This window comes from Xenopus laevis, chromosome 5L, assembly GCF_017654675.1.
Source record: "Xenopus laevis strain J_2021 chromosome 5L, Xenopus_laevis_v10.1, whole genome shotgun sequence".
NCBI lineage: Eukaryota > Metazoa > Chordata > Amphibia > Anura > Pipidae > Xenopus > Xenopus laevis.
This window is the reverse complement of record NC_054379.1, coordinates 139,003,043-139,029,260: the sequence shown is the minus strand read 5'-3', so window position 1 is coordinate 139,029,260 and position 26,218 is coordinate 139,003,043. Positions and strand designations below refer to the sequence as shown.

Sequence of the window (26,218 nt, the reverse complement as noted above, 5' to 3'; positions counted from 1 at the left end):
CTTTCTCGTGACACCGCGAGTCTGGCGAAAATGATCAGAAGAACTTAAACAGTTTTGTGTGTGAGACAAAGAGACTGGCCGAGGTGTTGTTAGATTGGTACTGTGAGCGGAGGCCTCTCCGGCAACAGGGCCTTCCGTTAACTTTTATTGACACTAGAAGCCTGAATCCAATGTGGTTTGTCCCTACCAAGGGTCTTTGAGGTCTACACGCTACTCCTATCACCTTATCAAAGTAGTCCGGCGAGAGGGCACGTTTTTCCTAGCTCTCCTGGTACGTAGTTCTTTGGCGGAAGAATCTGTTTGGGGGGAAAAATAGTGCCGCGCGGAGGGATCTGGGACGTGCGCGTCCTCAGCTGATCGCCGAGAAGGAGCTGGAGAGAATCGGAGATATTAGGGGGAGCGCGGCGGAGACCGAGGTACAGTTGGACATGTCCAGAGGTGACGGGAGAAGTCCATTACTCGGGCTCGTAGCGGCGCAACAGTGAACAACTTTACGTGCGTGTGGGGGGGCATGTACGTACAAGTGGCGGCCCTCCGGCTGTTGTTGAACTCCAGTTCCTGATAACCAAGGTTTTTGGAAGTGTGTGTTTGATCAACGGCTGGAGGACTGGCCGTCCCTAATGTACAGTAATGAGATACATTGTGTCATGTGTGGATGTCCCTTGATAGACACGGACAGAAGGGTCTCAGGTTTCCTGGGCTGTCACTGAGCTCTGGCTACAACTCTTGGGCCTAATGTTTGTGGGGGCCTGGGCCCAATCTTATACGTACTTCCCTAAGAGCACACTGGGGCCACACACTTGCCAGGCCTGGGGGAGAGGGGCGCTCTGTTCGCTTTTCTCTGGGCTGCTCATTGTTTGGCTGGGGGTGGGGGAAATAATATACAGTGTGGGAGCTGCTGGAGCTTCTCCTGCAGTAGGGGCCACATATGGGGAGCAACATTAACAGATTCTTTAGGGATTTACTGCCTATTGCTGCCCCCCACCCCCATCTCAAAAGTCTACTGGCCTTGATCGATGCACTGCTTTGTGTGTGTGTGTATATACAACTATAGTGGGATACATGTGTGTGTATATACTAATATAGTGGGATACGTGTGTGTGTGTGTATATACTAATATTGTGGGATATGTGTGTGTGTGTGTATGTATGTATGTATGTATGTATATATATATATATATATATATATATATATATATATATACAACTATAGTGGGATACGTGTGTGTGTGTTTCTATGTACATATATATGTGTCTGTGTATAACACTCTCTGGACATTGGTTCTGTATGCTGTCTGTATAAACACAAGCTGCCTTTATGGACTGGGATTGTGATGTGTCCTTTATTTTGTGCATTTGTACTTGCACACTATTTGCTGTGTTTGTGTCTGTAGAGTGTGTGTGTGTATAGGAGTCTGCTGTGCCGGTCGTGTGTTTCTCTATACAGGGGATTGTATATCACATATCTCTCTATAGCCCTTTTACTTTTCCTGCCTGTATTGTGCTTTGTGTACAATGTGTGTACAATGTGTGTTTAAATAGGTACATGACACAATGACTTAGTTTGTGTAGGTTTAAAATGTGCCCTTGTCAACTAGGACTGTTGTGAGGCCTGTGTGAATGTGTGTGTGTGTGTACATCCATTGTATATTGTGTCCCCTATTTGCTGGGCTTGAGAGACATGTATGTATATATTATAGTGAATAAAGTACCCCCTCTTGTAAAATATATATATATGTTACCGAGGAGACCATATAAAAACACGAGGCCGAAGGCAGGTCATGGAACTCCGAGGTGACTTATAATATCCTCATTTTGCAACTGGGGGTAGTTTATTTATTATAATACACAAGTTTCAGTGAGTCATGTGACAGAAATGACATCAGAACTCACCGTTTATAAGGTTATAATTTAGAGGATATTCATGGCTTTTGTGTATTATAAGGATATTATAAGTTACAGAGGAGTTTCATGACCATATAAAAACACAAGGCCGAGTGTTTTTATACAGGTCATGGAACTCAGAGGTAACTTCTAATATCCTCATATTTTGCAATATTCAGTGAGTCATGTGACAGAAATGCCATCACTACTCATTACTCACCGTTTATAACTGATGACAGTACTCACCATTTATAAGGATATAATTTATATTCATGGCTTTTGTGTAATATACACACACACACACACACACACACACACACACACACACACACACACACACACACACACACACACACACACACTGCTAGTGTTGTGTATGATATGTGACTATATAGACTTGTAATGGATTTTCTATATGCATGCAATGGGAGGCTTGTGTGTCCATGGGTCCTTGTTGTTGTTATTATTATTATGTCTATGTGTCCGCAAATACACTAACATATATTGTGTTCCCTGTGTCTGTATTATGATGATGCCTTTGTGGGGTTTTTATGTGTGTTGTGATTATGATAAGGCTTTTGTAGGGTTCATAGGTGTGTTGTGATTATGATGAGGTTTATGATGAGGCTTTTGTGGGGGTTATATGTGTGTTGTGATTATGATGAGGCTTTTGTGGGTTTCATATGTTTGTTGTGATTATGATGAGGCTTTTGTGGGTTTCATATTTGTGTTGTGATTATGATGAGGCTTTTGTGGGGTTCATATGTGTGTTGTGATTATGATGACTTTTGTGGGGTTTATATGAGTGTTGTGATTATGATGAGGCCTTTGTGGGGTTTATATGTGTGTTATGATTATGATGAGGCTTTTGTGGGGTTCATATGTGTGTTGTGATGAGACTTTTGTGGGGTTTATATGAGTGTTGTGATTATGATGAGGCCTTTGTGGGGTTTATATGTGTGTTATGATTATGATGAGGCTTTTGTGGGGGTTATATGTGTGTTGTGATTATGATGAGGCTTTTGTGGGGGTTATATGTGTGTTGTGATTATGATGAGGCCTGTGTCTGTATGTAGTGTCCCTTGGTGCAGGGATTAGTCGGTGTGTTGTACACATACAAAGACATATTCCTGGTATTCCAGTGCGGCCTGTGTGTGTAAGTGGTAGTGGCATTATTGTGTGTATTGTTGTTATTGTGGAGGCTGGGGGGAGGGTTATTTTTGTGTTTTTATTACCACGTTCAATGTGCTTGTGTGAGCGTTATTGTGTGTGTGTATAGCACTGATATATATATGTGTATGTATCGAGTAGTAGAGTGTGCTGTGTGTGTGTGACATGTGCGGCTCAGTACAACAGGAAGCTGCCATACAAACAGAGGCGGCTCTCGTGTAGGTCAGAGGCCTGTGCCGATGGTTGAGGCCTTCAGTGTCGCACTTAGACAGCGGGCTAGGCTAGTGATCGCGCCCGGGGAGACTGCACTTGTACACGGGCACCGACAGGTGGGAGTCTCCGCATTGCTGATCACTCGAACCGCATAGTCACAGTGACACGGCTGCAACTTGCACTCTCCACTGCTTATCACTGGGGCTTGTAGTTACACACAGTCCCAGGCCTTTCCCTGAGCCAGGGGCTAAATGCGCCTTTCCAGCAGCTGCAGAGGTGCGATTGTGAGCAACAGGTGGGCAGCTGATCTGCATGACATACAGTGGGACAAGCCACACGAACCCACCACTCCGTGTGCATCGAGGATTGCTCCAAAATATCATTTCTAGGGATAATTCTTTAACCCAGTGCTTTGTAACACTTTTCTCAGGAGACCTAAATGAAGTGGGACAATCAGCTGTTGCGAGTCAACTTTAGAAAAAACAAGGCACCACATATGTTTTCCCACCGCTGATTTACATCATTTCCGGTTGGGATGTATTTGCAGGAGAGTAGTTGCTCGCAGTAGCAAAGATTGATCATGGGAGACTAATCTCCTCTTGGGGTAAGGGCACATCTGGAGATTTAGTCGCCTGGCCACTAATCGCCTCTTATTTGGAGCGACTAATCTCCCCGAACTGCTTCCCCCATGCCTTCCGTCTGCTTCAATGAAAATACGCCTGCACAATGCACTTGCGACGCTTCGATTTCCAAAGTTGCCCCAGGAGTGCATTGGTGCAGACGGAAGACACGGGGAAGCAGTTCGGGGAGATTAGTCGCCTCAAAGAAGAGGCGATTAGTTGTCAGACAACTAAATCTCCCCAAATCTCCAGGTGTGCCCTTATGCCAGTACCTTTGGAAACAACTGGTGACCTGTGTTTAAATGTGCGATACTGCAGGTGACAGATGTCCCTAAAATGCATATGCAAATTAGGGGTGGGAAGGGGAAAACATTTTTTTTCTTCCTTGTTTTGTGACAAAAAGTTACGCGATTTCTTTCCCAGTCCCTAATATGCATATGCAAATTTGGATTTGGTTCAACCGGGCAGAAGGATTCGGCCGAATCCGAATCCTGCTGAAAAAGGCTGAATCCCGAACCAAATCCTGGATTTGGTGCATTCCTAGCCATTACCTGTAGGCTTTAAGCACCTGAAGTAACCCTATGTGCCATGAGCTAATGCCCAGCTGCAGTAACCCATGGCAACCAATATGACAGTAAGCAGTAAATGGTGTTTTCGTAAGACCCTCTTTATCTCATGTGTTACCTAAATATTCCATGTTTACACTCATTTATTGCACAGTGCTGTGGGATATGTTGGGGCTTTATAAATATGTGATAATAAATGCTACCTGCTGATTGTTTAGAAAAGCTTATTGCACATGTTCAAGGTGAAGACTTGGGGGGGGTTACAAAAAAGGGAATAAAACTATATACTAATGTAATACTATATTTATTTCACATTAGTGATACTGACACAGTCCTATTAATTATAGGGATATGGCAGTATCACTTTAACCTGTATGGTGACTACATCTCGTCACACAGGAAGACTTTCCCATATATGGGTTAATTGCACTGATCCATTGGGAGCTGCATATGTTTAATGGTTCAGTTACTAAGGTGGCGTATAGACCCATGCAGTCCTGGACAAACAGATTAACTCATACTTATTGTAACAGCACTGAAGGCATCTTTGTTTATTATATCTTTATTTATATTGCAGTTGCCTCACAAGCAGTCAGAGCAGCACTTGTCCGGCGATAGTTGCCTGAAAAAGCATGTGGATGGAAAAATTGCTTGACATCACTGGCATGGTTATTATTCTGAGGTAGTTTGTAGTTAGTCATGTTTTTTTTCTGCAGCTCAGTCAGAGGTTGAAAGTATTTTTGCTTCTAGCAGAACGCATCCCCTAAGATATGATAATTGTGGGTATTGAATACACTAGCTCAAGTCATATATGGATATTTGGGAATAGTTTTATGTGTGTATATGTATGTATGTATATATATATATATATATATATATATATATATATATATATATATATATATATATATATATATATATATATATATATATATATATAAATAAAGGATGTTCAGCCTTTAGCCTGTCCAATATACCTGAACTTCTCAGTGTTGCTTAAAGGGGTTTTTCACCTTCAAATTAAGATTTAGTATGATGTAGAGAGTGATATTCTGAGACAATTTGCAATTGGTTTTAATTTTTTATTATTTGTGGTTATTGAGCTATTTAGCTTTTTATTCAGCAGTTCTATATTATTTGTTGTTTAAGTTATTTAGCTTTACCTTCAGAAGCTCTCCAGTTTGCAATTTTTCATCAATCTGGTTGCTAAGGTCCAAATTACCCTAGCAACCATGCATTGAAATGTTTAAGAGACTTGAGTATGAATTGGAGAGGGCCTGCATAGAAATACAAGTTTTGCAAAGTAGTAATAACAATACATTTGTAGCCTTACAGAGTATATGTTTTTAGATGGGGTCAGTGAACCCCATTTGAAAGCTGGAAATGCATCAGAAGAAGAAGGCATATCGTTTAACTATAAATAAATAAATAAATAAATAAATACTGGTATGGGAACTGTTACCCAGAATCTCCAGGACCTCGAGTTTTCTGGATGAGGGATGTTTCCATAATTTGGATCGCCATACCTTAAGTCTACTAGAAAATCACTTAAACATTAAACGCAATAGTCTGATTTTGCCGATAATATAAATTTATTATCTCTTAGTTTGGATCAAGTACAAGGTACTGTTTTATTATTACAGAGGCAAAGGAAATCATTTTGAAAAATTTGGATTATTTGGATAAAGTGGAGCCTATGGGAGACAATTATATAGTGTAATATAGTGCAATTAAGTTAATTTTGCTTAACTAATATGATAAAATAGGATTTTGAATAATTTTTTTTGGGTGACCGGTCCTCTTTAAGACTTCATAAAGGTAGGAAATTCCTTACTTGGAAATCTATATTCCAGAAAGCTCTGAATTACAGGAAGGCTATCTCCCACAGAGTTGATTTTAAGCAAAAAATTCTAATTTTTTAACATGATTTGCTTTTTGCCTGTAATAATAAAACAGTACCTTGTATTTTATGGTAACTAAGCTGCATGAATCCAAATTGGTGGCAAAGCAGTCCTTTTGGGTTTAATAATTTTTTTTTTTTAGAAGACTTAATATATGATGATTCAAATTACAGAAAGATCCTTCATCTGGAAAACTCCAGGCCTCAAGCATTCTAGATAATCGATCCAATACATGTGTATTTAAATAAAATGTATACAGGTATAGGATCCCTTATCTGGAAACCCGATATCCAGAAAGCTCCGAATTAGACTCCATTTTATCCAAATAGTCCAAATTTTTAAAAATGATTTCCCTTTTCTCTGTAATAATAAAACAGTACCTTGTACTTGATCCCAACTAAGATATAGTGAATCCTTATTGGAAGCAAAACCAGCCTATTGGGTTTATTTAATGTTTAAATTAATTTCTAGTGGACTTAAGGCATGAAGACCCAAATTACGGAAAGATCCATTATCCGGAAAACCCCAGGTTCCGAGCATTCTGGATAACAGGTCCCATACCTGTACTATGTTTTTATATAGTATAGAAGAATCTCGCTACTGGAGAAACCTGCAAAAAGGAAAAACACCTTAATAATTGCAGAGTTTGTTTGGGAAATTCCCATCAAGGAGGAAAGTTAACCTTTACAAGACAGAAAAGGCTTGTGTTATTTTTTCTTTCTGCATTTTGCTTTTACTCATTCTCCATTATGAGTGGGTGCATCCCTACCACTTCTGGAGCAACCTGCCTTGTTGCTGGGGTGGGATACCTGCTTTCAACCAGTTTCATAGAGGGTTGCTGTGTTTTTTTTAATCCTTTAAAAAAGAATTCTGCTACTCTCAGGTTTGGAATAAACCCAGCAAGCAGGCAGCAGCTGAAAGTGAGAACCGAAGATCATTAGGCAAGGGTCTGAAAAGAATAAATACAAAATAAAACCATGAGGAATACAATCTGAAGTTTCACAATTAACCTGTGCGATGTTTTTTTTTTTCTGGGTTCAGTTCTAGAAACCTGATAGCATTTTCTGTTGGGCATAGGCAGTACAGAAATGTACAGGAAGGCTAATAATTCAAAAAACTTAGATAATAAAGAAAAGCTTCAGTTCAGTGTAAAAATAAAAACTGGCTAAATAGCCTGTTTCCAAAAAAAAAAATCTAATATAGTTAGCCAAAAATGTAATGTATAAAGGCTGGAGTGACTGGATGTCTAATATAACAAAACACACTTTCCTGCTTTGCAGCTCTCTCACTCTGAGTTAGTCAGTGTCTTGAAAGGGGGGCACATAACTGTTCAGTGAGTTTGAAATTAATCTTAGCATTCAGCTCAGATTCAAAAGCAAATGGTTATGGCCCACGTGGTCCCCCCTCGAGTCACTGATTGGTTACAGCAGAAACCAATAGATCTCAAAAGCAGGAAGTAGTGTTCTGGCTATTATATTAGACATCCAGTCACTCCAGCCTTTATACATTACATTTTTGGCTATATTACAATACTTTTTATTTTTTGGGCTCCCTCTTTTTTTATTATACTTTTTTAGTTTTATCAAATTATTTTTTTATTTTTGTTTCATTGTTTTGGAAATGCACACAGTTTTTGGAATGGTGTACAGTATCTAGTAGAATTAAGTCAAAGGCAACTGGACATTTAGGGGCACAATTACTTAGCTCGAATGAAAAATACTTCGAATTTCGAAGTATTTTTTTGGCTACTTCGACCATCGAATTGGCTACTTCGACTTCAATCGAACGAATAGCGCTAAATCCTTCGACTTCGGTATTCGAAGTCGAAGGATTTAACTTCGATGGTCAAATATCGAGGGTTAATTAACCCTCGATATTCGACCCTAAGTAAATGTGCCCCTTACTGTTGTGTAGTTTTGTGCATAAATTCTTATTTTTTTTACTTAGCTCGAGTGAAGGATTAGAATAAAAAATATTTCAAAGTATTTTTTTGGCTACTTTGACCATCGAATTGGCTACTTCGACCTTCAACTACGACTTAGAATCGAACGATTCGAACTAAAAATCGTTCGACTATTCGATCATTCGATAGTCGAAGTACTGTCTCTTTAAAAAAAAAAAAAAACTTTGACCACCTACTTCGCCACCTAAAACCTACCGAGCATCAATGTTAGCCTATGGGGAAGGTGCCCATAGGCTTTCTAGCCAATTTCTGATAGAAGGAAAATCGATCGATGGATTAAAATCCTTCGAACCGTTTGATTCGAAGGATTCAATCGTTCGATCCGAAGGAACGATTATTCCTTCGATCGATCGATCGAACGAACGAATAGCACTAAATCCTTTGACTTCGAAATTGAAGGATTTAATTTCGACGGTCGAATATCGAGGGTTAATTAACACTCGATATTCCACCCTAAGTAAATGTGCCCCTAACTGTTGTGTAGTTTTGTGCATAAAATCTTATTTTATTTTTTTTTATTGTGTAGAACTACAGATGAGTATTTTTATCCCTTTTGTAGGTTAACACTATCCATTTACTCTCACACAGACTGTATGCTTGTGGATAGCTGCTCTATTTATAACTCTGAAATCAGCATTTAATATTTATGATTCACATGTGAACTTGCAGCATGTCTGGCTTGATGCATCAGCCACTTTTCTTCTGAATTCCCTTTCCCATTTAAGGAATTATGGGTTATTCATGATTTATATTTGGTTGTCCAGCCCCTCTCTATCTCACTGGCTATTGATTATAATTCAATCCACAAAATCCTGAATTAAATACTTATTGTGCTCACCTGTCCATGGCTGGTTTTTAAAGGAAATATAAACACTCAAAATCAATGTAAAATTCCTCTGTTCTTTTAAGCACCTTTTCAGTTGAATTTTTTTTTCTAGATTTGAAGATATAAGCAAATTTTTACTTCTAGTACAGGTATAGGATCCATTATATGGAAACCAAAACTCCAAATTACGGAAAGGTTGTCTCCCATAGACTCCAAATAATCCATATTTTTAAAAATGATTTCCTTTTTCTCTGTAATAATAAAACAGTAGCTTGTACTTGATCCAAACTTAGATACAATTAATCCTTATTGGAAGCAAAATCAGCCTATTGGGTTTATGTAATGTTAACACGATTTAAATACTCGAATATGAAAGGATCTTAATAGAATGATGAGTAATAAAAAGTAGCGATGGCAATACATTTGTAGCCGTACAAAACATTTGTATTTTAGATGGAGTCCATGACCCCCATTTGAAAGCTGGAAAGAGTCAGAAGAAATAGGCAAATCATTTAATAACTATAAAAAATAAGTAATGAAGACCAATTGAAAAGTTGCTAAGCTTTGACCATTCTATAACATACAAAAAGTTAACTTAAAGGGGAACCACCCCTTTCCAACTTTTGCAGGATTTACAAGTTCTTATTGCCTTTGTAGTTGTATATGTCCTATGCATTGGCAGTGCTACCTACTCATGGATTAAAAAAAGTGTGTTGAATTATTGCGGTGTTATAGAGTTGTTCATTAAAACCCTTAAAGCAGTCTACCACTTTTGACCATTGGCTACAGTTTCATGAATCTTTGCTTGGCATGAGAATGGAGTTTTCTATTTAGAACAAAAGATAACAAATTATTTGAAGCTAGAGTTGATTGGGTACAAAAATACAAAACATGATCGTTTTACACATAACCCCTTTTCCCAGCGTACACTCCAGTGAGATAAGGAGCAGCTCATTATACAGAAGCTTCTCTGTAGACTGGAGATTTGTTTTTATTATGCTCATTTGGACCAGAAAATATAATGTGACACTACTTTCAGTTTCATATTTTGCCCTGTTTAGTGCCTGAAACATTGTACTAATTGTTCACATGCGTTATCAATGATAAAGGCCCCATTGTGAGACTAAAAAGTTGGAATTGCAATGAAATGGTGGGATAAAGAAATGTTTTTCATTCGTTGTATTTCTTATACGTTTAATAATAATTGACCATGTACCCAGTTTTTAATTTGAGTGTAGACTTTAACTGCAATTTATAAAGTGAATAAAGTATTCCCTCTAAGGATATTGTAAGTTATAGAGGAGTTCCAGGACCATATAAAAATACAAGGCCAAAGGTTTTTATGCAGGTCATGGAACTCATGGTGACTTCTAAAATCCTCATATTTTGCAACAGAGGCTACTTTATTTTATTATAATATACTTGGCTCTGATTATAACTGATGACCTCACTAAGCACCGTTTATAAGAATATAGTTTACAGGATATTCATGGCTCTTGTGTATTATTATATGTATGTATGTATGTATATATATATATGTATATGTGTGTATATATATATATATATATATATATATATATATATATATATATATATATATATATATATATATATATATATATATATAAAAAATGTGTGTATTCTATGTTTGGTAGCACCCCTTGTCTTTTTAGCTTGTAATATTGAGCATGGCGCATCTTTACCTCTTCTATCATTAATAATAAATTTTTTTTTTTCAATGTATACACATCGATTGTACAGCGCTGCAGAATATTTTGGCACTTTATACATGTGTTGTTAACTTTTATAATAATTTGTATTCTTTCTAATGGGTGAGGCCACTATTTCTATAGTATGACCTTACTTTTTGGCAAAAAAGAAAAATCCTGGCAGCCCTGCCTTGCATTTTGGCTAGGATTACAAATTAACAATAATCTCTCAATACTCATGGCACGATTCATTCTGCACTGAACTAATATGACCGTTTTGGGGTAAAGGCATGGGATGATAGCAATAATCCTCTCAGAATGATGCCTAAGATTTGTTTTCTTTGCCAAAATTCTGTGCCAAGGACGCACCAAAGCGATTTTACAAACAGATGGTTTAGCTGCCACGTTCTCTAGCAATTCCCACTCCAGCACACGTCTCGGTTGAAAGGAAAGTAGCTGGCCCAGACAATCTGGGCATGTGTGTGAAGTCGGGAGGGCCCTTTTGTTTGTCCTGTGATTCTGGAGAATTGCGTTTTATTTGTCCTGTTTTGGCTGAAAGCAAGTGCAGAGCAACCTCGGCTTCTCTTGAAATACTTCTTTTCCAGTCAATGAGCAGAACAATAGAAAAGTGACCATACATATCTATGGAAACTTGTATGGTATTCGTGTGGTCAGACCAAGGGCCTGTCGGTCAGAGTACCGTACAGATAAGCCCATTTATAGCCACGGGTAAGAGGAATGTGGCAAAATTTACTTTTATCAGATCCCTGTGCTGCCATTTGAGTGTGTTCTTCTAGGGTTCTTATGTCCTGCTCAATTTAGAACATAGTGGGGCTCATTTATGAAAGTAAATAAATTAAAGTAATACGCTTAGCGGTTTGAAGCTTATGCAATGACACACTACACTAGCGTATTTACGCAGCAGTCAGCTTTTTTAAAAACCCGGACGCGGGCCGTGCCGCAAATCAGCATGTGTCCACACCCTTAGAGCTTACTCTATTAAAAACACAGATATCATGTCTCGCTACAGGCAGAATTTGTGCTAAAAGCAGTTATTTTGTTTGTACTGGAATCTGTTATTTGAGTGAGCTCTAATACATTGCTAGGAAAGGAAGCCCCCCTATAAGATATATTGGATCTGTCAATGATTACCTGACACCCAACTGCTGCAAGAAGACAGAATGAAGAGAAACAGATACTAAGAGAGGAATAGTAACAAACTTGATTGTTTCAGAAACGATGCAGAATATTTAAAGGAGAAGGAAAGGCTAAAACTAAGTAAGCTTTATCAGAAAGGTCTATATAAATACACCAGTAAACCCTCAAAGTAATGCTGCTCTGCGTCCTCTGTCAAAAGAAACACAGCATTTCTTTCCTTTTATTGTGTACAGACTTCCTGTTTTCAGCATAAACCTCTAGGTGCTTGAGCATGCTCAGTTTGCTCCTCTCTCCCTCCCTTCTCCCCTCCCTACTGTAATCTGAGCCCAGAGCTATGAGTGAGCAGGGATAGACTCAGGCAGGAAGTGATGTCACACCAAGCTTATATGGCAGCTTCTATCTTAAACAAACAGAGACAGTGTCTAGAGCTGTTTACTCAGGTATGGTAAAGCATTCTGCAGAATAAATATAATGTTATAGCTTGCACTACTGTGGCTAATCTGTTGGCAATAAACTGTCTTGGAGCTTTCCTTCTCCTTTAATTGATTGTATTTAGAAAGTTTCGTAATTCAGTATGATGAAGCAGTATTAAATGTTCATTTTTGCGTTAGTAGGAGAATGAAGGTTTGCCTAACTCTTCTGCCTCCAACTGTTATAGTCCAGTCTATTTCACCCCACTGCTTGGTCGTTAGGGTAGGTCATAAGAGTTTTAATTCCAGACTGGTGAACAAAAACCACAAAGCTCATCAGAATGCCATCATCCCATAATAGTGCTGTCCAGCTAGAGGCGTACAGGCCATAGGTGGCCCTCCAAAGGATTTTTATGTCTTCCCAAGGGCACATTCTTTGTGACATCATCTGATCTAAAAATCATACAGTATGTGCTGGTCAAATAATTGGGCCTTCTACATAAAAAGTTGGTACTAAATGTTAAATTAAATGGATGTTCACCTTTGAGATAACTTAGTATTAAGTATTAGTATTTATGCCCTTTAAGAGCTATAGTTTTACATTTTCTCTTGGGGCCTGGGGTTTTCCAGATAAGGAATCTTTCTGTAATTCTCCATACCTTAAGTCTGCTAGAAATCTTTTAAACATAAAACAAACCCAGTAGGTGTGTTGACTTTATTCATTCTGAATGTGCCTGGATTTTATGGCAACCCCATTTTCATCTAGAAGGGAATGTCACGCCAGATATTTTATTAATTATGCAGACATTTTGAAAAAGTGTTAAATGCATTGGCTTACAAAAAATGTTATTCCTTGGTGTTGCTGGCCCTTTAAATATGTGGTGTTGTGATCAATTTTGTGATTTATTAACTTTCCGTAGTGCTTTATATGTTATAATATTAGCGGTCTGAATGTATAGTGGCCATGTTTCTAGCAGATGTAACCGCTGGTGGCCTGGCTTTGCTTGATTTGGTTAAAAAAAAAGAAAAAAAAAAAAAAAAAAGAAAGGATGACGTTAGTCATCTTGGTTGTGTATAGAAAGTTTTGATTACGACCAATGGGTTTTTTATATGTGATTTGAGACTGTGAGCAAGCAGTCCAATCATGTCAGTAGAGTTCCACATTGTGGGTTGGGCTGAGGCCCTTCGTTCCTGAAGCAATCCCAGAGCTGCACAGTTGTATTGCACGCCTGCTACTTTTACATTTGTGTTTTACACGTATCCAATGTTTCTTCCTTGACTTGAAAGTTTTTTTGTATTTCAAATGCACATTTGTTGCCTCAGTGTGTATTTATCTAGTCTAGTGGCAATATAGTCTATCATTATGATGATTGCACCAGGGTGAGAGAGTATAAATTAAACAATTGTATTGGCTTACTGCTTGAACACAGTTTTAAGGGGATCTAAGGTCACATATAGATTTTAGGCAGAGACCATTTTCTGCTAAAACACTTTTACAGTGATCAAAATATTTCTGGGAATCTCTCAAGAAAAGATTCTGGTGGGGCACAAATATACATGTTCGATCACCACTTCCTGAAGCCAGTCTATCCTGAATGGCGCCTTCCATTGCAAGATATGAGCAAAGTGAAGTTAATCTGGGAACCCTGCAGCCACTTAGGGGTGCAATTGACATGGCAGAAATGTGGTAGCAGAGCCACACAGCTTAAAGGAGAACTAAAGCTTAACTAAAGAAGTCCCTAGAAATGTTGTACATTATGTTTTGTGCTTCTGTACCAGCCCAAGGCAACCACAGTCCTTTAGCAGTAAAGATTGGTGTCTCCAAAGATGTCCCAGTAGCTCCCCATCTTATTTTCTGCTGATTCACTGCACACGCTCTGTGCTGCTGTCACTTACTGAGCTTAGGGACCCACTCACAATATACAGTACACATATAATATAAATGTCACAATATAAGGCTGATTAGTAATAAATACAGATAATTACTTCATGGCAGCGCAGAAACCAGTGCAACTAGCATCAGAATTTAATAATCAGCCCTGTAGCATTAGCTTATATCACAGGCCAACCTCATATTCTGCTTGATAATTTACTATGACCCCTAAGCTTGGCTTCTTAACAGCTGCTCAGAGCCCACTGAGCATATGAGTGTCACAGACACTTTCCAAGATGGTGACCCCCTGTGCCAAGTTTGAAGTCCTGGATCATTGCTGCTATTGAGAAGCTGAAACTTTAGGCTGGTGCAATAAGGTCAATATATAAAATATATTTTTATATATTTGTTCAACTTTAAAAAATTCCAGGTGCAACCCAGCAAAAATACTTTGTGACTTATAGGGATTTTGTCATAATTTTTATGGTGTAGTTTTTATTTCTAAATTACACTGTTTACACTGCAAATAATTCAATCTACCATATAAAATAAACTTTCATTTCTGAACTAGCAAGTGTATTTTTTTTAGTTGTAATATTGGTGTGTAGGCAACCATCTCAGGTCATTTTGCCTGGTCATGTGCTTTCAGAAAGAGCCAGCAATTTAGGATGGAACTGCTTTCTGGCAGGCTGTTGTTTCTCCTACTCAATGTAACTGAAGGAGTCGCAGTGGGACCTGGATTTTACTATTGAGTACTGGGAGATCTACCAGGGAGCGTTTATCTTGTGTTGGAGAGCTGCTATATGTTACCTTCCCATTGTTCTGTTGTTAGGCTGCTGGGGGGAAAGGGAGGGGGATGATATCATTCAAACTTGTAGTACAGCAGTAAAGAGTGACTGAAGTTTATCACAGCATAAGTCACGTGACTGGGGGTTCCCGGGAAACTGACAATATGTCTAGCCTCATGTCAGATTTCAAAATTAAATATAAAAAAAAAATCAGTTTGCTCTTTTGAGAAACTGATTTCAGTGCAGAATTCTGCCGGAGCAGCACTATTAACGAATGTATTTTGAAAATAAAACACTTTTCCGTGACTGTATCCTTTTAACAATGAAAACATTTTGGCAGTAAAATGCAGGGTCATGGCTCCCCCTTCATGTCATACTAGAGAGAATCTGCCTGTGCATTGGGATTATTTGCAGGAGATAGGCCTGTGTGCAATATTCATAAATTATCAAGGAAGTGAAAAGTGTCAAGTCACTAGAACTTCTGCCAATTGAGAATGTGAATGTATTGCTGTGTGACAGGCAACTGACTTGTGTGCACTGGTGATATCATTGAAAAATTCCCTAAGTGGACTGTGAATGAGTGATGGTCCTTCTAGGGACTTTAAATATTTCTGTTGCTTTTTTGCTAACGTCTGGTGTCATACTAAAGCAATCTTCTAACCAGAAGAGTAAAGGGGATATCCATCCAAACATGCCATTTTCTTCAAATTCTTAAAGGGGTTGTTCACTTTTAAATTAACTAAGTATGATCATCATCATCATTTATTTATATAGCGCTCTCAAGATACGCAGTGCTTTGTAGAGGTGTATGTAGAGAGTGATATTCTGAGACCATTTGCAATTGGTTTTAATGTTTTATTATTTTTGGTTCTGTTTAAGGGTAATGGCACACGAAGAGATTAGTAGCTCCAGCGACTAATCGCCTCTTCTTCAGGGCGACAATCTCCCCGAACTGCCTTCCCCTAAGGGCAAGGGCACACAGGTAGATAAGTTGCCTGGCGATTAATCGGCTCTTCTTCTGGGCGACAGTCTCCCCGATCTGCCTTCCCGCAGGCTATAATGAGAAATCGCCAGCAGGATAGCACTCGTGGCACTTTGTTTTCCGAAGTTGCCTCATAAGGCAACCATGGGCAACTTCGGAAAACGAAGCGCCGCGAGTGCGATTTTTTTTTTTATTATAGCCGGCAGGAAGGCTGTTCGGGGAGATTGTCGCCCCGAAGAAGAGGCGATTTGTTGCTGGGGTGACTAATTTCCCTGTGTGCCTTTATCCTAACTTTCCGCCGGCTATAATGAAAAATCACCAGCAGTATGGCACTCATGGCCTTCGTTTTCCGAAGTTGCCTCGCGTGGTAACTTCGGGCAACTCCGGAAAACGAAACGCTGCAAGTGACATACCGCTGGCGATCTTTCATTATAGCCGGTGGGAAGGTAAAGCTCCCCATAGACGCGATGATTCTTCTTGCCGAACGACCGATTTTAGGGAAGTTCGACCAATCCTTCGAAATTATTGTGTGGTTAGCGGGATTCGAACGATCGTACATCTTACGACATCTGTCAGGAAATTGATCGGCCAGGTCAAAAAATCTTTGTCAGTCCCAGTGCAATCTATCTATGTTTGCAGGGCCAAGTAGCTCCCCTTTGTTTTACTGGCAAATTGGTCTTTTTAGTTGATGGTAAATTCGTACGATCGTTCCAAGAAGATCGTGGTCTCACGATCAGGATCTGATCTTTTAAAAATCTCAACATCTATGGCCAGCTTAAGGGAAGGCAGCTCGGGGAGATTGTCGCCCCAAAGAAAAGGCGATTAGTCGCCGGGCGACGTAATCTCCCCATGTGCCCTTAGGGCAGGGGCACATGGGCAGATTCGGGGAGATTTAGTCGACTGTCGCCCCAAAGAAGAGGCGATTATTTGCCAATCTCCCCGAGCTGCCTTCCGCCTGCTAAAATGAGAAAACGCCAGCGCAACGGCACGATGCTTCGATTTCCGAAGTTGCCTCACATGGAAACTTTGGGCGACTTAGGAAACCGAAGTGCTGCGGGTGTATTGCCGCAGGAGATTTTTCAGTTCAGCAGGGGGAAAGACAGTTTGGGGAGATTGTCGCCCCAAAGAAAAGGAGATTAGTCGCCAGACGACTAAATCTCTCAGAATCTGCCCGTAATGCGTTTAATCTGGTAAAGAAGAAGCTCCATACATAAGATAACAAGTGATTCTTTTCTTACAGTGAATGGTAGTGTCTGGAAAGGGTATGTCCCTTCAGGAGAGAGGTGCCAATGTCCAGCCGGCCTAATAGCAATCCAGGGGGGTCACTGCGACGTTCACAGAGGAACACTGCCGGGGCCCAGCCGCAAGAGGACACTGCAGGAGGAAGGTGAGAAATTGCCAGTTGTCATCTCCAGCAACATTCCCCAAATATGTTTGGTGTTTCCACATCCGTAATTGAGTGGAACAGTTGACCAGTTTAAAAAAAAAATATGGCGGAGCAGTCTGTTGTTGCCTTTACATATCTGTTTAAATCCTTGAACCTCTGACTGTGCAGTTGTCACGAACTTCTTTTTCTTGTGAGATATCCGGCAGATATGTATGGGATCAGAAGAAGTTTGTGTGAAATAACTGGCACTGCTGGAAAACCTTCACACCTAAGATAGTTGATAAAGGGACAGTAGATGTTAATATGTATTATGGTTTCATTATTACAAAGTTTTTCCATCTCTAGATGTGGTTTTAACTGTATCCTTTTTTTATACTTCCTTTCCCGCCATTGTTACAAGTTTTTAGAACTACCAAGAAGTTAGGCAACATATAAAGATAACAGAATTGCTCTACGTGTTGTTGCAACATGCTTTTGTAGTGAAAATCAAGGAGCTGTTTAATGGTATATCCCCCACATACCACCAGTGTTATTATTTTTGCCTATAATTTAGTCAATTTATTATACATAATTAGCATAATATAAACTTAAAGGGGAACTCTGGCTTCCAAACCTAAATTTGATAAAGAGGCCCACAAAGCACAGAAACGCCTAATATACCCATCACAGTTCCCTGTTTCTTCAAAAAGTATGAAGAAATGCCATTTTCTATGCTGAAATCCAGCTGTTTAACAGTTCTTCTCTTTCTGCGTCATTTGAAATCCTGGCAGGGAAGAAGGGACTAAACACTGATGTTACAAATTGTAACAACTTCTCCACAGCTTACAGACAGCATGCAGGAACTACATAACCCACAATGCATTGCACTGTGATGTTCCTTTCCTTATTGAAATCACTTGTGCAGGGAATTGTGGGGTTTGGAGGATGCAGGCTGAGGACAGATGGCTGTTGATACAAAGTAACAGTAGTCAGCCAGCTCAGCAAAGTAGTCAGAAAGATCAGCAGAAGAGCAGGGGCTAGGCTTAGGGAACTGTCAGAAACCATTAAAAATCATGAAAAGTCTGCATATTTTTTAAATGATGTGTAGAAGTTGCTTGAAATTATGTTTACTTTTCAAGTAGCTTATATTTTTGTGGAGTTCCCCTTTAATAACATGTATTTCATTTAGTTATGCAGACATTTGTCTCAAAAGGTTATTTCTATGTATGCAGTGCTAGTAATTCAGTGACACTAGAAAGGTGACCTTGGCGCGCGCACACACAAAAAACTGTATAATAAAAGTTATTTTCATATTAAACATAACTGTTGTAAAGGCATTTAAAGGAAAACTAAACCCCCTTGCTAATAAAAACCCCTTACCCCCTACACTCCATAGTCCCTCCCTCCTGCACTACATTGCTGGTAAATTTGTAATACCGGCCTAGGCCTTGGCAGGTGTTTTATCCCGTCTGGGTGGCAACTCTATATACAGGTGGCAGATTGAAGCTCAGCACCTTTGAGAACCACTAGGTTACATGTCTTTTTGCACTTGATTGTAAAAAGCATCAACATTTTATTGGATAGATTAGTAGGCTGTTGTAGGGGATTTTTGTTGCTGTTTATGTCCATATACATATAAAGGGGGCCCAAAATATGTAGTGGCATCCTAAAGTTTTTCTAGCAATTCTGTTGCATTTGGTCATGCCATTTCCAACCACACAGACCAAACAGACAACTTGGTTTTATATACTTTATTTATATATATATATATATATTTATAAAAGGTATGTTTTAAAATGCTCTGTATACATGATACTTCAAGAGTAAACCACAATATTTCCTTTCCACTGCTGTATACAGGTATGGGATCCATTATCCGGAAACAAATTATCAAGAAAGCTCTGAATTATAGGAAGGCCATCTCCTATAGATTCCACTTTAACCAAATATTATTATTTTATTTTTTTTTTTTAATTATTATTTCTCTGTAATAGTGAAACACTAAGTTGTACTTGATCTCAACTAAGATATAATTAATCCTTATTGGAGGCAGAACAATCCTAATTGATTTAATTGTTTGGATAATGCTTTTTTTGGTAGACTTAAGAGAGAGAGAGAGATCCAAATCATGGAAAGACCCCTTATCTGGAAAATTCCAGGTCCGGAGGATTCTGGATAACAGGTCCCATGCCTGTACTTAGTTTATATTTAACAGGTTCTTATTCACCACTCCCCCCTCTGCTTATGGACCCTTAGCTTTTAGCCAAGCCCAGTCCCTTCTATGTTTGTGAGCTCTTAGTCTTACTCATTTAAGAGAATCCTTTAGCCATCTTGTAACTATCTTTAATATAGACTGGGGCAATCTTGTTTGGAAGCCATTTATGAAAGTAGGCAGAGTTGCTTTTAATGTTTTAATGATTTAAATGTTTAAAACCTATGGGGCCTAACCTGTTTTCTTGTTGAGCTTGTTCTTGTTGCTTTTGGAATACACTTCAAGGCATATATTTCAAATGGTAAACCGATGATCATGAAAAGAAAACTACTACAGGAGAGACATACCTGTCCCACAAGCTCTTGTAATGCATGTGGCAGCATAAAACATGTGTAATGCTGCAGAAAGCTGTACTGTTGAAATTGAACAGATAAAATAGGATAGCTTCTCGTTTTCATATGACTGTGTAGATCAATGACAAACAATTGTTGCACAAAAATGCAACCAGGGCTGTGGAGTCTGTACATAAATCCTTTGACTCAGTCCTTGACTCAGTTTATGGTACCTCCAATGCCTCTGTATTTAGAGAAACATGAACACCAAAAACTGAAAATATAAAATAGTAATTACAATATAATGTACTATTGCCCTGCACTGGTAAAAGTTGTGTTTGCTTCATAAACACTACTATAGTTTATATAAATTTGCTGCTGTGTAGCCATGTGGGCAGCCATTCAAGCTGGAGAAAAGGAGAAAAGGCACAGGTTACATAGCACATAACAAATAAAACACACTGTGTATTGGACAGGGCTTATCTATTATGTGCTTCGTAACCTGTACCATTTTTCTTTTTTTCCAGCTTATTAACAGGCTACAAACATCGACCTTTATACTGTACATTCTTTAGGGGACCCGTCACCCAAACAAACTTTCATATTCTGTTTTATCATGTTAGACAAGCAAAATGAACTTTAATTACACTGTATAAAATATTTGAATCATGTTTCCTTTAGTCTGGGAATTCATAATTATAGCAAGCAGGCAGGAGCCATTTTGTGCACACTGTTATTAAGGCAAGTCTTGTATCATCTCAGAATCTTGTTTGTGCATCAGAAGGGGGGACCTGATGTCCATCCCCATAACCTGGTTACACAATTAAATGGTTAAAAGAACTGGGGGAATGTGGGGAGAGCAGTGACATCTAGGAAGTGCTGAATGGAAAGTGAAAGTAATTGCTTGCGCCGCCTCTATGCCTAGGCATAGTGGAGGGGCAGGCAATATTTGATTGACAGCTGAGATTTTTTTAATGCGTTTACAACAGCTATAAATGCTTTAATAAAAAAAAAAAGAATTTAGATTTCATTTTTAATTTGAAAAGGACTTTTATTATACAGCTTATGTCTGGGTGACAGGTCCACTTTAAGCATAGTATAAAACAGTTGATTGCCAAGTTTCTTTTTTTCCCTCCACCAATGCCTTACCAGCTCCAAGCAGACAATACATATAACTTATGAACTATAAGTACCAAATTAGTTTAAGCTAATCGTTTATTGATGTTGCAGCTTTGTTTCAAACGCCAGTACTTTGGAAATGTCGGCGGAGACTTAGTTCTTGAGTTGTTGCTTTACTGCAGTTTTCAGCACTGTTGGCAAGTGCAAATGTTTTAACATTGCTTCAGCAGTTTTCTCCATGAATTTCATCAGGATTATTTTTCCTTCCTGATGCAGTTGTCTTTTGGTATTTGTTTTGGCTACAGGTCCCATTTAGATCAGGCAGAGAATAAGACCCATAGCCTTCCCGAGAGCAGAAAATCTCATTCTAAGACCCCCAAAGTGCAGTCTAATACAACCTCTGGTCCGTTCAAAGGGCACAGCTCTAAAAGGTAACATTACAGATTACTTTTAAATGTGTTTATTAATACATTACGTTTTTTTAACACTTTTACTGGTTGTATTATTCATTACTAGATAACCTATCAAAAGAAAATGTCTATCCCAGTAGATTCACAGTCCCTTTGTAGTTGTATTGGGTGTATATAACACTATTTAAAATGTGGCCTGCTTAGTTATTTAATGACTGTGCCCTCATCTTTATGTATAGTCATTTGTGTTGTGCATTTTCTAGTTTGCTCTTACAAAACGCTTTCTGGCATTACGATTTTTAGATTGAAAAAGCAGGAATATCGTATTACAGTTAAGCAATTTTCTTTTTTAATCTTCCTCGAATTGTAATGTTGAAGTTTTGTGAAACTGGAAGTTACTGAATGCAGTGCATAGAACATTAGGAAACTTTATAACCATAATATAGAATTTGTCCTGTTTAGGAAAAGCTTTTTTTCTGGCAAAATTAGACCTGGTAAATCTTTACTGCTTTGCGCTTGGAAGTAAAAGAAGTTGTTTGTTTTTATATACTACATATTGACAGGCAATAATGCCAACCAGTGTATATATGTGTGTGTGTATATATATATATATATATATATATATATATATATATATATATATATATATATATATATATATATATATATATATATATATATATATATATATATATATATATATATATATATATATATATAAAATAATAAATACACCGTCATATGAAAAAGTTTGGGAACCCCTCTTAATTCTTTGTAGTTATGTTTATCATTGGCTAAGCTTTCAATGTAGCAACTTCCTTTTAATATATAACATGCCTTGTGGAAACAGTAGTATTTCAGCAGTGACATAAAGTTTATTGGATTAACAGAAAATGTGCAATATGCATCATAACAAAATTAGACAGGTGCACTTTGATTAGTGTCTGGATGGCGGTAATTTTGACCATTCGACCAAACAAAATCTCTCCAGTTCAGTTAAATTTGATGGCTGCCAAACATGGACAGTCTGCTTCCAATCATCCCACAGATTTTTGATGATATGCAAGTCAGGCGACTGTGACGGCCATTCCAGAATATTTTACTTCTCCCTCTGCATAAATGCCTTTGTAGATTTCGAAGTGTGATTAGGTTCATTGTCTTGTTGGAATATCCAACCCCTGCATAACTTCAACTTCGTGACTGATGCTTGAACATTATCCTGAAGAATTTGTTGATATTGGGTTGAATTCATCCAACCCTCGACTTTAATAAGGGCCTAAGTCCCTGAACTAGCCACACAGCCCCACAGCAAGATGGAACCTCCACTAAATTTGACAGCAGGTAGCTGGTGTTTTCTTGGAATGTGGTGTTCTTCTTCTAAGCACTTTTTGTTATGACCAAATAACTAATTTTTTGTCTTATCAGTCCAAAACACTTTGTTCCAAAAGGACTGTGGCTTGTCTAAATGAGCTTTTGAATACAACAAGGTACTCTGTTTGTGTGAGTGCAGAAAGGGCTTCTTTCTCATCACCCTGCCATACAGATGTTCTTTGTGCAAATTGTGCTGAATTGTTGAACGATGTACAGATGCATCATCTGCAGCAAGATGTTCTTGCAGGTCTTTGAAGGTGATCTTTGGGTTGTCTGTAACCATTCTCACAATCCTCTGCATATGCCGCTCCTGTATTTTTCTTGGCCTGCCAGAGGGTTTTACAGCAACTGTGCCTGTGTCCTTCCATTTCCTGAATTACATTACTTACAGTTGAAACTGAAATTTTAAACCTCTCAGATAGCTTTTTGTAGCATTCCCATAAACCGCAATACTTAACAATCTTTGTTTTTAGATCTTTTGAGAGTTGCTTTGAGGATCCCATGCTGTCACTCTTCAATTCGCCACCTTAAATAACTTTTCTCATGAACACACCTTTGGACACACCTGCCTAAGAAGTTCAAGGTTTAACGAGCTAATACAACCAATTTGGTGCTGCCAGTAATCAGTATTGAGCAGTTACATGCATTCAAATTAGCAAAATTACAAGGGTTCCCAAATTTTTGCACAGCCAGTTTTTCACATTTGATTTAATTTTATACAACTGAATACTGCTTCATTAAAAATCTTTGTTCACAAAACACCCCAGTACTCAGATGTTCCTGGGAAATGAAAGACATACCACTGTTATATTTTAAAGAAAGTGTAGTAAATTATTCTGCAGGCCGAGAGGGGTTCCCAAACTTTTTCATATGACTGTGTATATACTTAACGCCTTCTCCACCTTTTGGCTGCTTTCTGTTTTACTTTTTGAAATCTCTGCTGTCTTGCCCCATTCTTTTTAAATGTGTGGTTCACCAGTTCACCATAGTTAACTTTTAGTATGTTATAGGGTGGGCAATTTTAAGCAGCCTTTCAATTGGACTTCATTATTTATTTTTATGTTCCTTATCCCTCTCCTTCTGCTTGGTCAGCCACATATTGCAAATTGAAATGTTTCAGGATAATACCTGTATGTGAATGAGCTTGTTGTGGTTGCTAGTGTTGGACAAAGGTGTACTGCGTACATTTGAGAATGGTAATAGCTGAAGTGTCCATTTTGTAGCATTTCTGGTTCTTTTAGTATTAAGATGTTATGTCTTTACCCGACTCGTAATGGAGAACTAGATTCTTAATAGTTTGGTGTTTTTTTCACCAAAATAAGCACTATTTTAAAACTAGTAACATTGTTATTCGGTGCCCAAGTGAATGTCCGTTAAAACACTAACTCAGCAGCCTGGTTTAATATTTAAGTTACTTGCTTGTTACTTGTTTAGATACTGTCAGGCGCTACCCTAGTACATATAGAACTTTGCTGCTTAGTCATTAAAGATAATGAGATAGGTGTTATTAAAGTAAATGAAATGTTTGTTTTTTCTGCAAAACAATAATAATTATGTATACTTTATTTTTGATCAGGGGCTGTAGCTCTTCTAATTTACTACCAAATCCAGAGGATACCGAGCGAATAAACACCTCAGAGACTCAAAGACCTAAGAAAGACAACTCCCGTGGTGTAAAACGTAGTGCCAGCCCAGATCACAGTCGGACCAACTCTCCCAGCTCTGCTAAAAAACCCAAAGCACTTCAGCACGCTGAGCCCTCTTCAGGGACGAGGCGACCAAATAATAAAGCCAAGAAGAGACAGGGCAGCCAAGAGCAGCCGGTTCCTTCTGCATCATTGCCATCAACAAGCAAAGCCCACAGCAGGAAGGGTGGATCCCAGGGCACATCCCAGTTACCTAAAAGAAAAAGGACAGATCTCTCCTCTTGTGTAAAAAGCAGTAGCGCGGCCGTTGTATCGACCGGTGCAGAAGACATACCTCCAAAACTAACCAAGCTGGCTTCAAAATCGGCCACCTCAGCCAAAGCTGGGTGTAGCAACATCACAGATTCTTCTTCTTCTGCTTCAACATCTTCCTCATCCTCCGCTGTTGCTTCGGTCTCTGCAGCACCTCCAGGAGCCCGTGTTAAGCAAGGAAAGGACCAGAACAAGGCAAGGCGTTCCCGGTCTGCTTCCAGCCCTAGTCCTCGGAGAAGCAGTCGGGAAAAAGAGCAGACTAAAACCAGTGGCTCCTCTAAATTCGATTGGGCAGCTCGTTTTAGCCCAAAAGTCAGTCTCCCAAAAACAAAGCTCTCTCTACCAGGTTCTTCCAAGGCTGAGACATCGAAACCTGGACCCTCTGGATTGCAGGCAAAACTAGCAAGTAAGTTATAGTTAGAATGTATTCGCTCCATAAGTATGATCTGAGGGCAGTGTTCAATATGGGTCTGTTTAGGAGCTTTAAGCACTTTTTTTTTTTTTTTTTTTTTTTTTTTTTTAAAGTAGCCCAAAAACCTGGTTAAATCATTCAGAACAGCCCAGAGAGTAACATTAAAGTGTCTGACAGTCACCCGTGCCGGTACTTCAGGTGTTATTTGCCTGAAAGGAGGCTACTTCATAACAAGCACAAGACAAGCGTACTAGGTAGTTTGATTTTTGTTCGTAAAGGTCTGTTTAGGTGCTTTAAGGCCTCTTCTTTTTTCAAGAAGTGCTTCAGTCCTTGTGTGACATTGCCCTAAAGGAGTATATCTGTTACCTTTTAAAGCAGTGTTTTTCAGTTCAGCAGCATAAGGTCACATGGGACTGCAGGGATTTGGAAAATACATAATTTAAAAGTATAGCTATATTCGGATGAGTTTAAAAGGTTACTTACTTAATTTCTATATTACATTGGAACTTGTCAACATTTCTGTACTTGGTAACATAGTAATTTAGTTTGAAAGACGACACATCCATTAAGTTTAACTTATATAACCTGTCTAACTGCTAGTTGATCCAGAGGAAGGCCGAAAACCCATTTGAAGCCTCTCCAATTTGCCTCAAAGGGCAAAGAATTCCTTCCTGACTCCAAGATGGCAATAGGACTAGACCCTGGATCAACTTGTACTATGAGCTATCTTCCATGGCCCTGTATTCCCTCACTTGCTAAAAAGCCATCCAACCCCTTTGTGAAGTTATCTAATGTATCAGCCAGTACAACTGATTCAGGGAGAGAATTCAAGCTCAATGTGACTTTCTTTTAATCAGAATGGGTGCCCTTGAGTTTGCTGGAAGGACCTACTGGTACTATATTTATACATAGTTATCATATCGCCCCTAAAACACCTTGTCCAGCATAAACAACCCAGCTTGGCCAATCTTTCTTC

At 38.8% G+C, this 26,218-nt stretch overlaps 1 protein-coding gene across 9 annotated transcripts in view; it reads left to right on the top strand.

Moving 5' to 3' along the window:
* The first annotated feature begins 131 nt into the window (after positions 1-131).
* The window catches only part of trip12.L (thyroid hormone receptor interactor 12 L homeolog), an 85,777-nt gene continuing 59,690 nt past the window's right edge, over positions 132-26,218 (top strand). For 2 of the 9 annotated variants that reach the window (XM_018263942.2, XM_018263941.2), the window contains exons 1-4: positions 276-416; positions 17,303-17,449; positions 21,397-21,522; positions 24,449-25,236. In XM_018263942.2, the coding sequence (XP_018119431.1) occupies positions 17,352-17,449; positions 21,397-21,522; positions 24,449-25,236 (1,012 nt within the window). In that variant the 5' untranslated portion in view covers positions 276-416; positions 17,303-17,351. The other 7 variants (XM_018263944.2, XM_018263943.2, XM_041563477.1 and 4 more) reach the window with 6 other exon arrangements.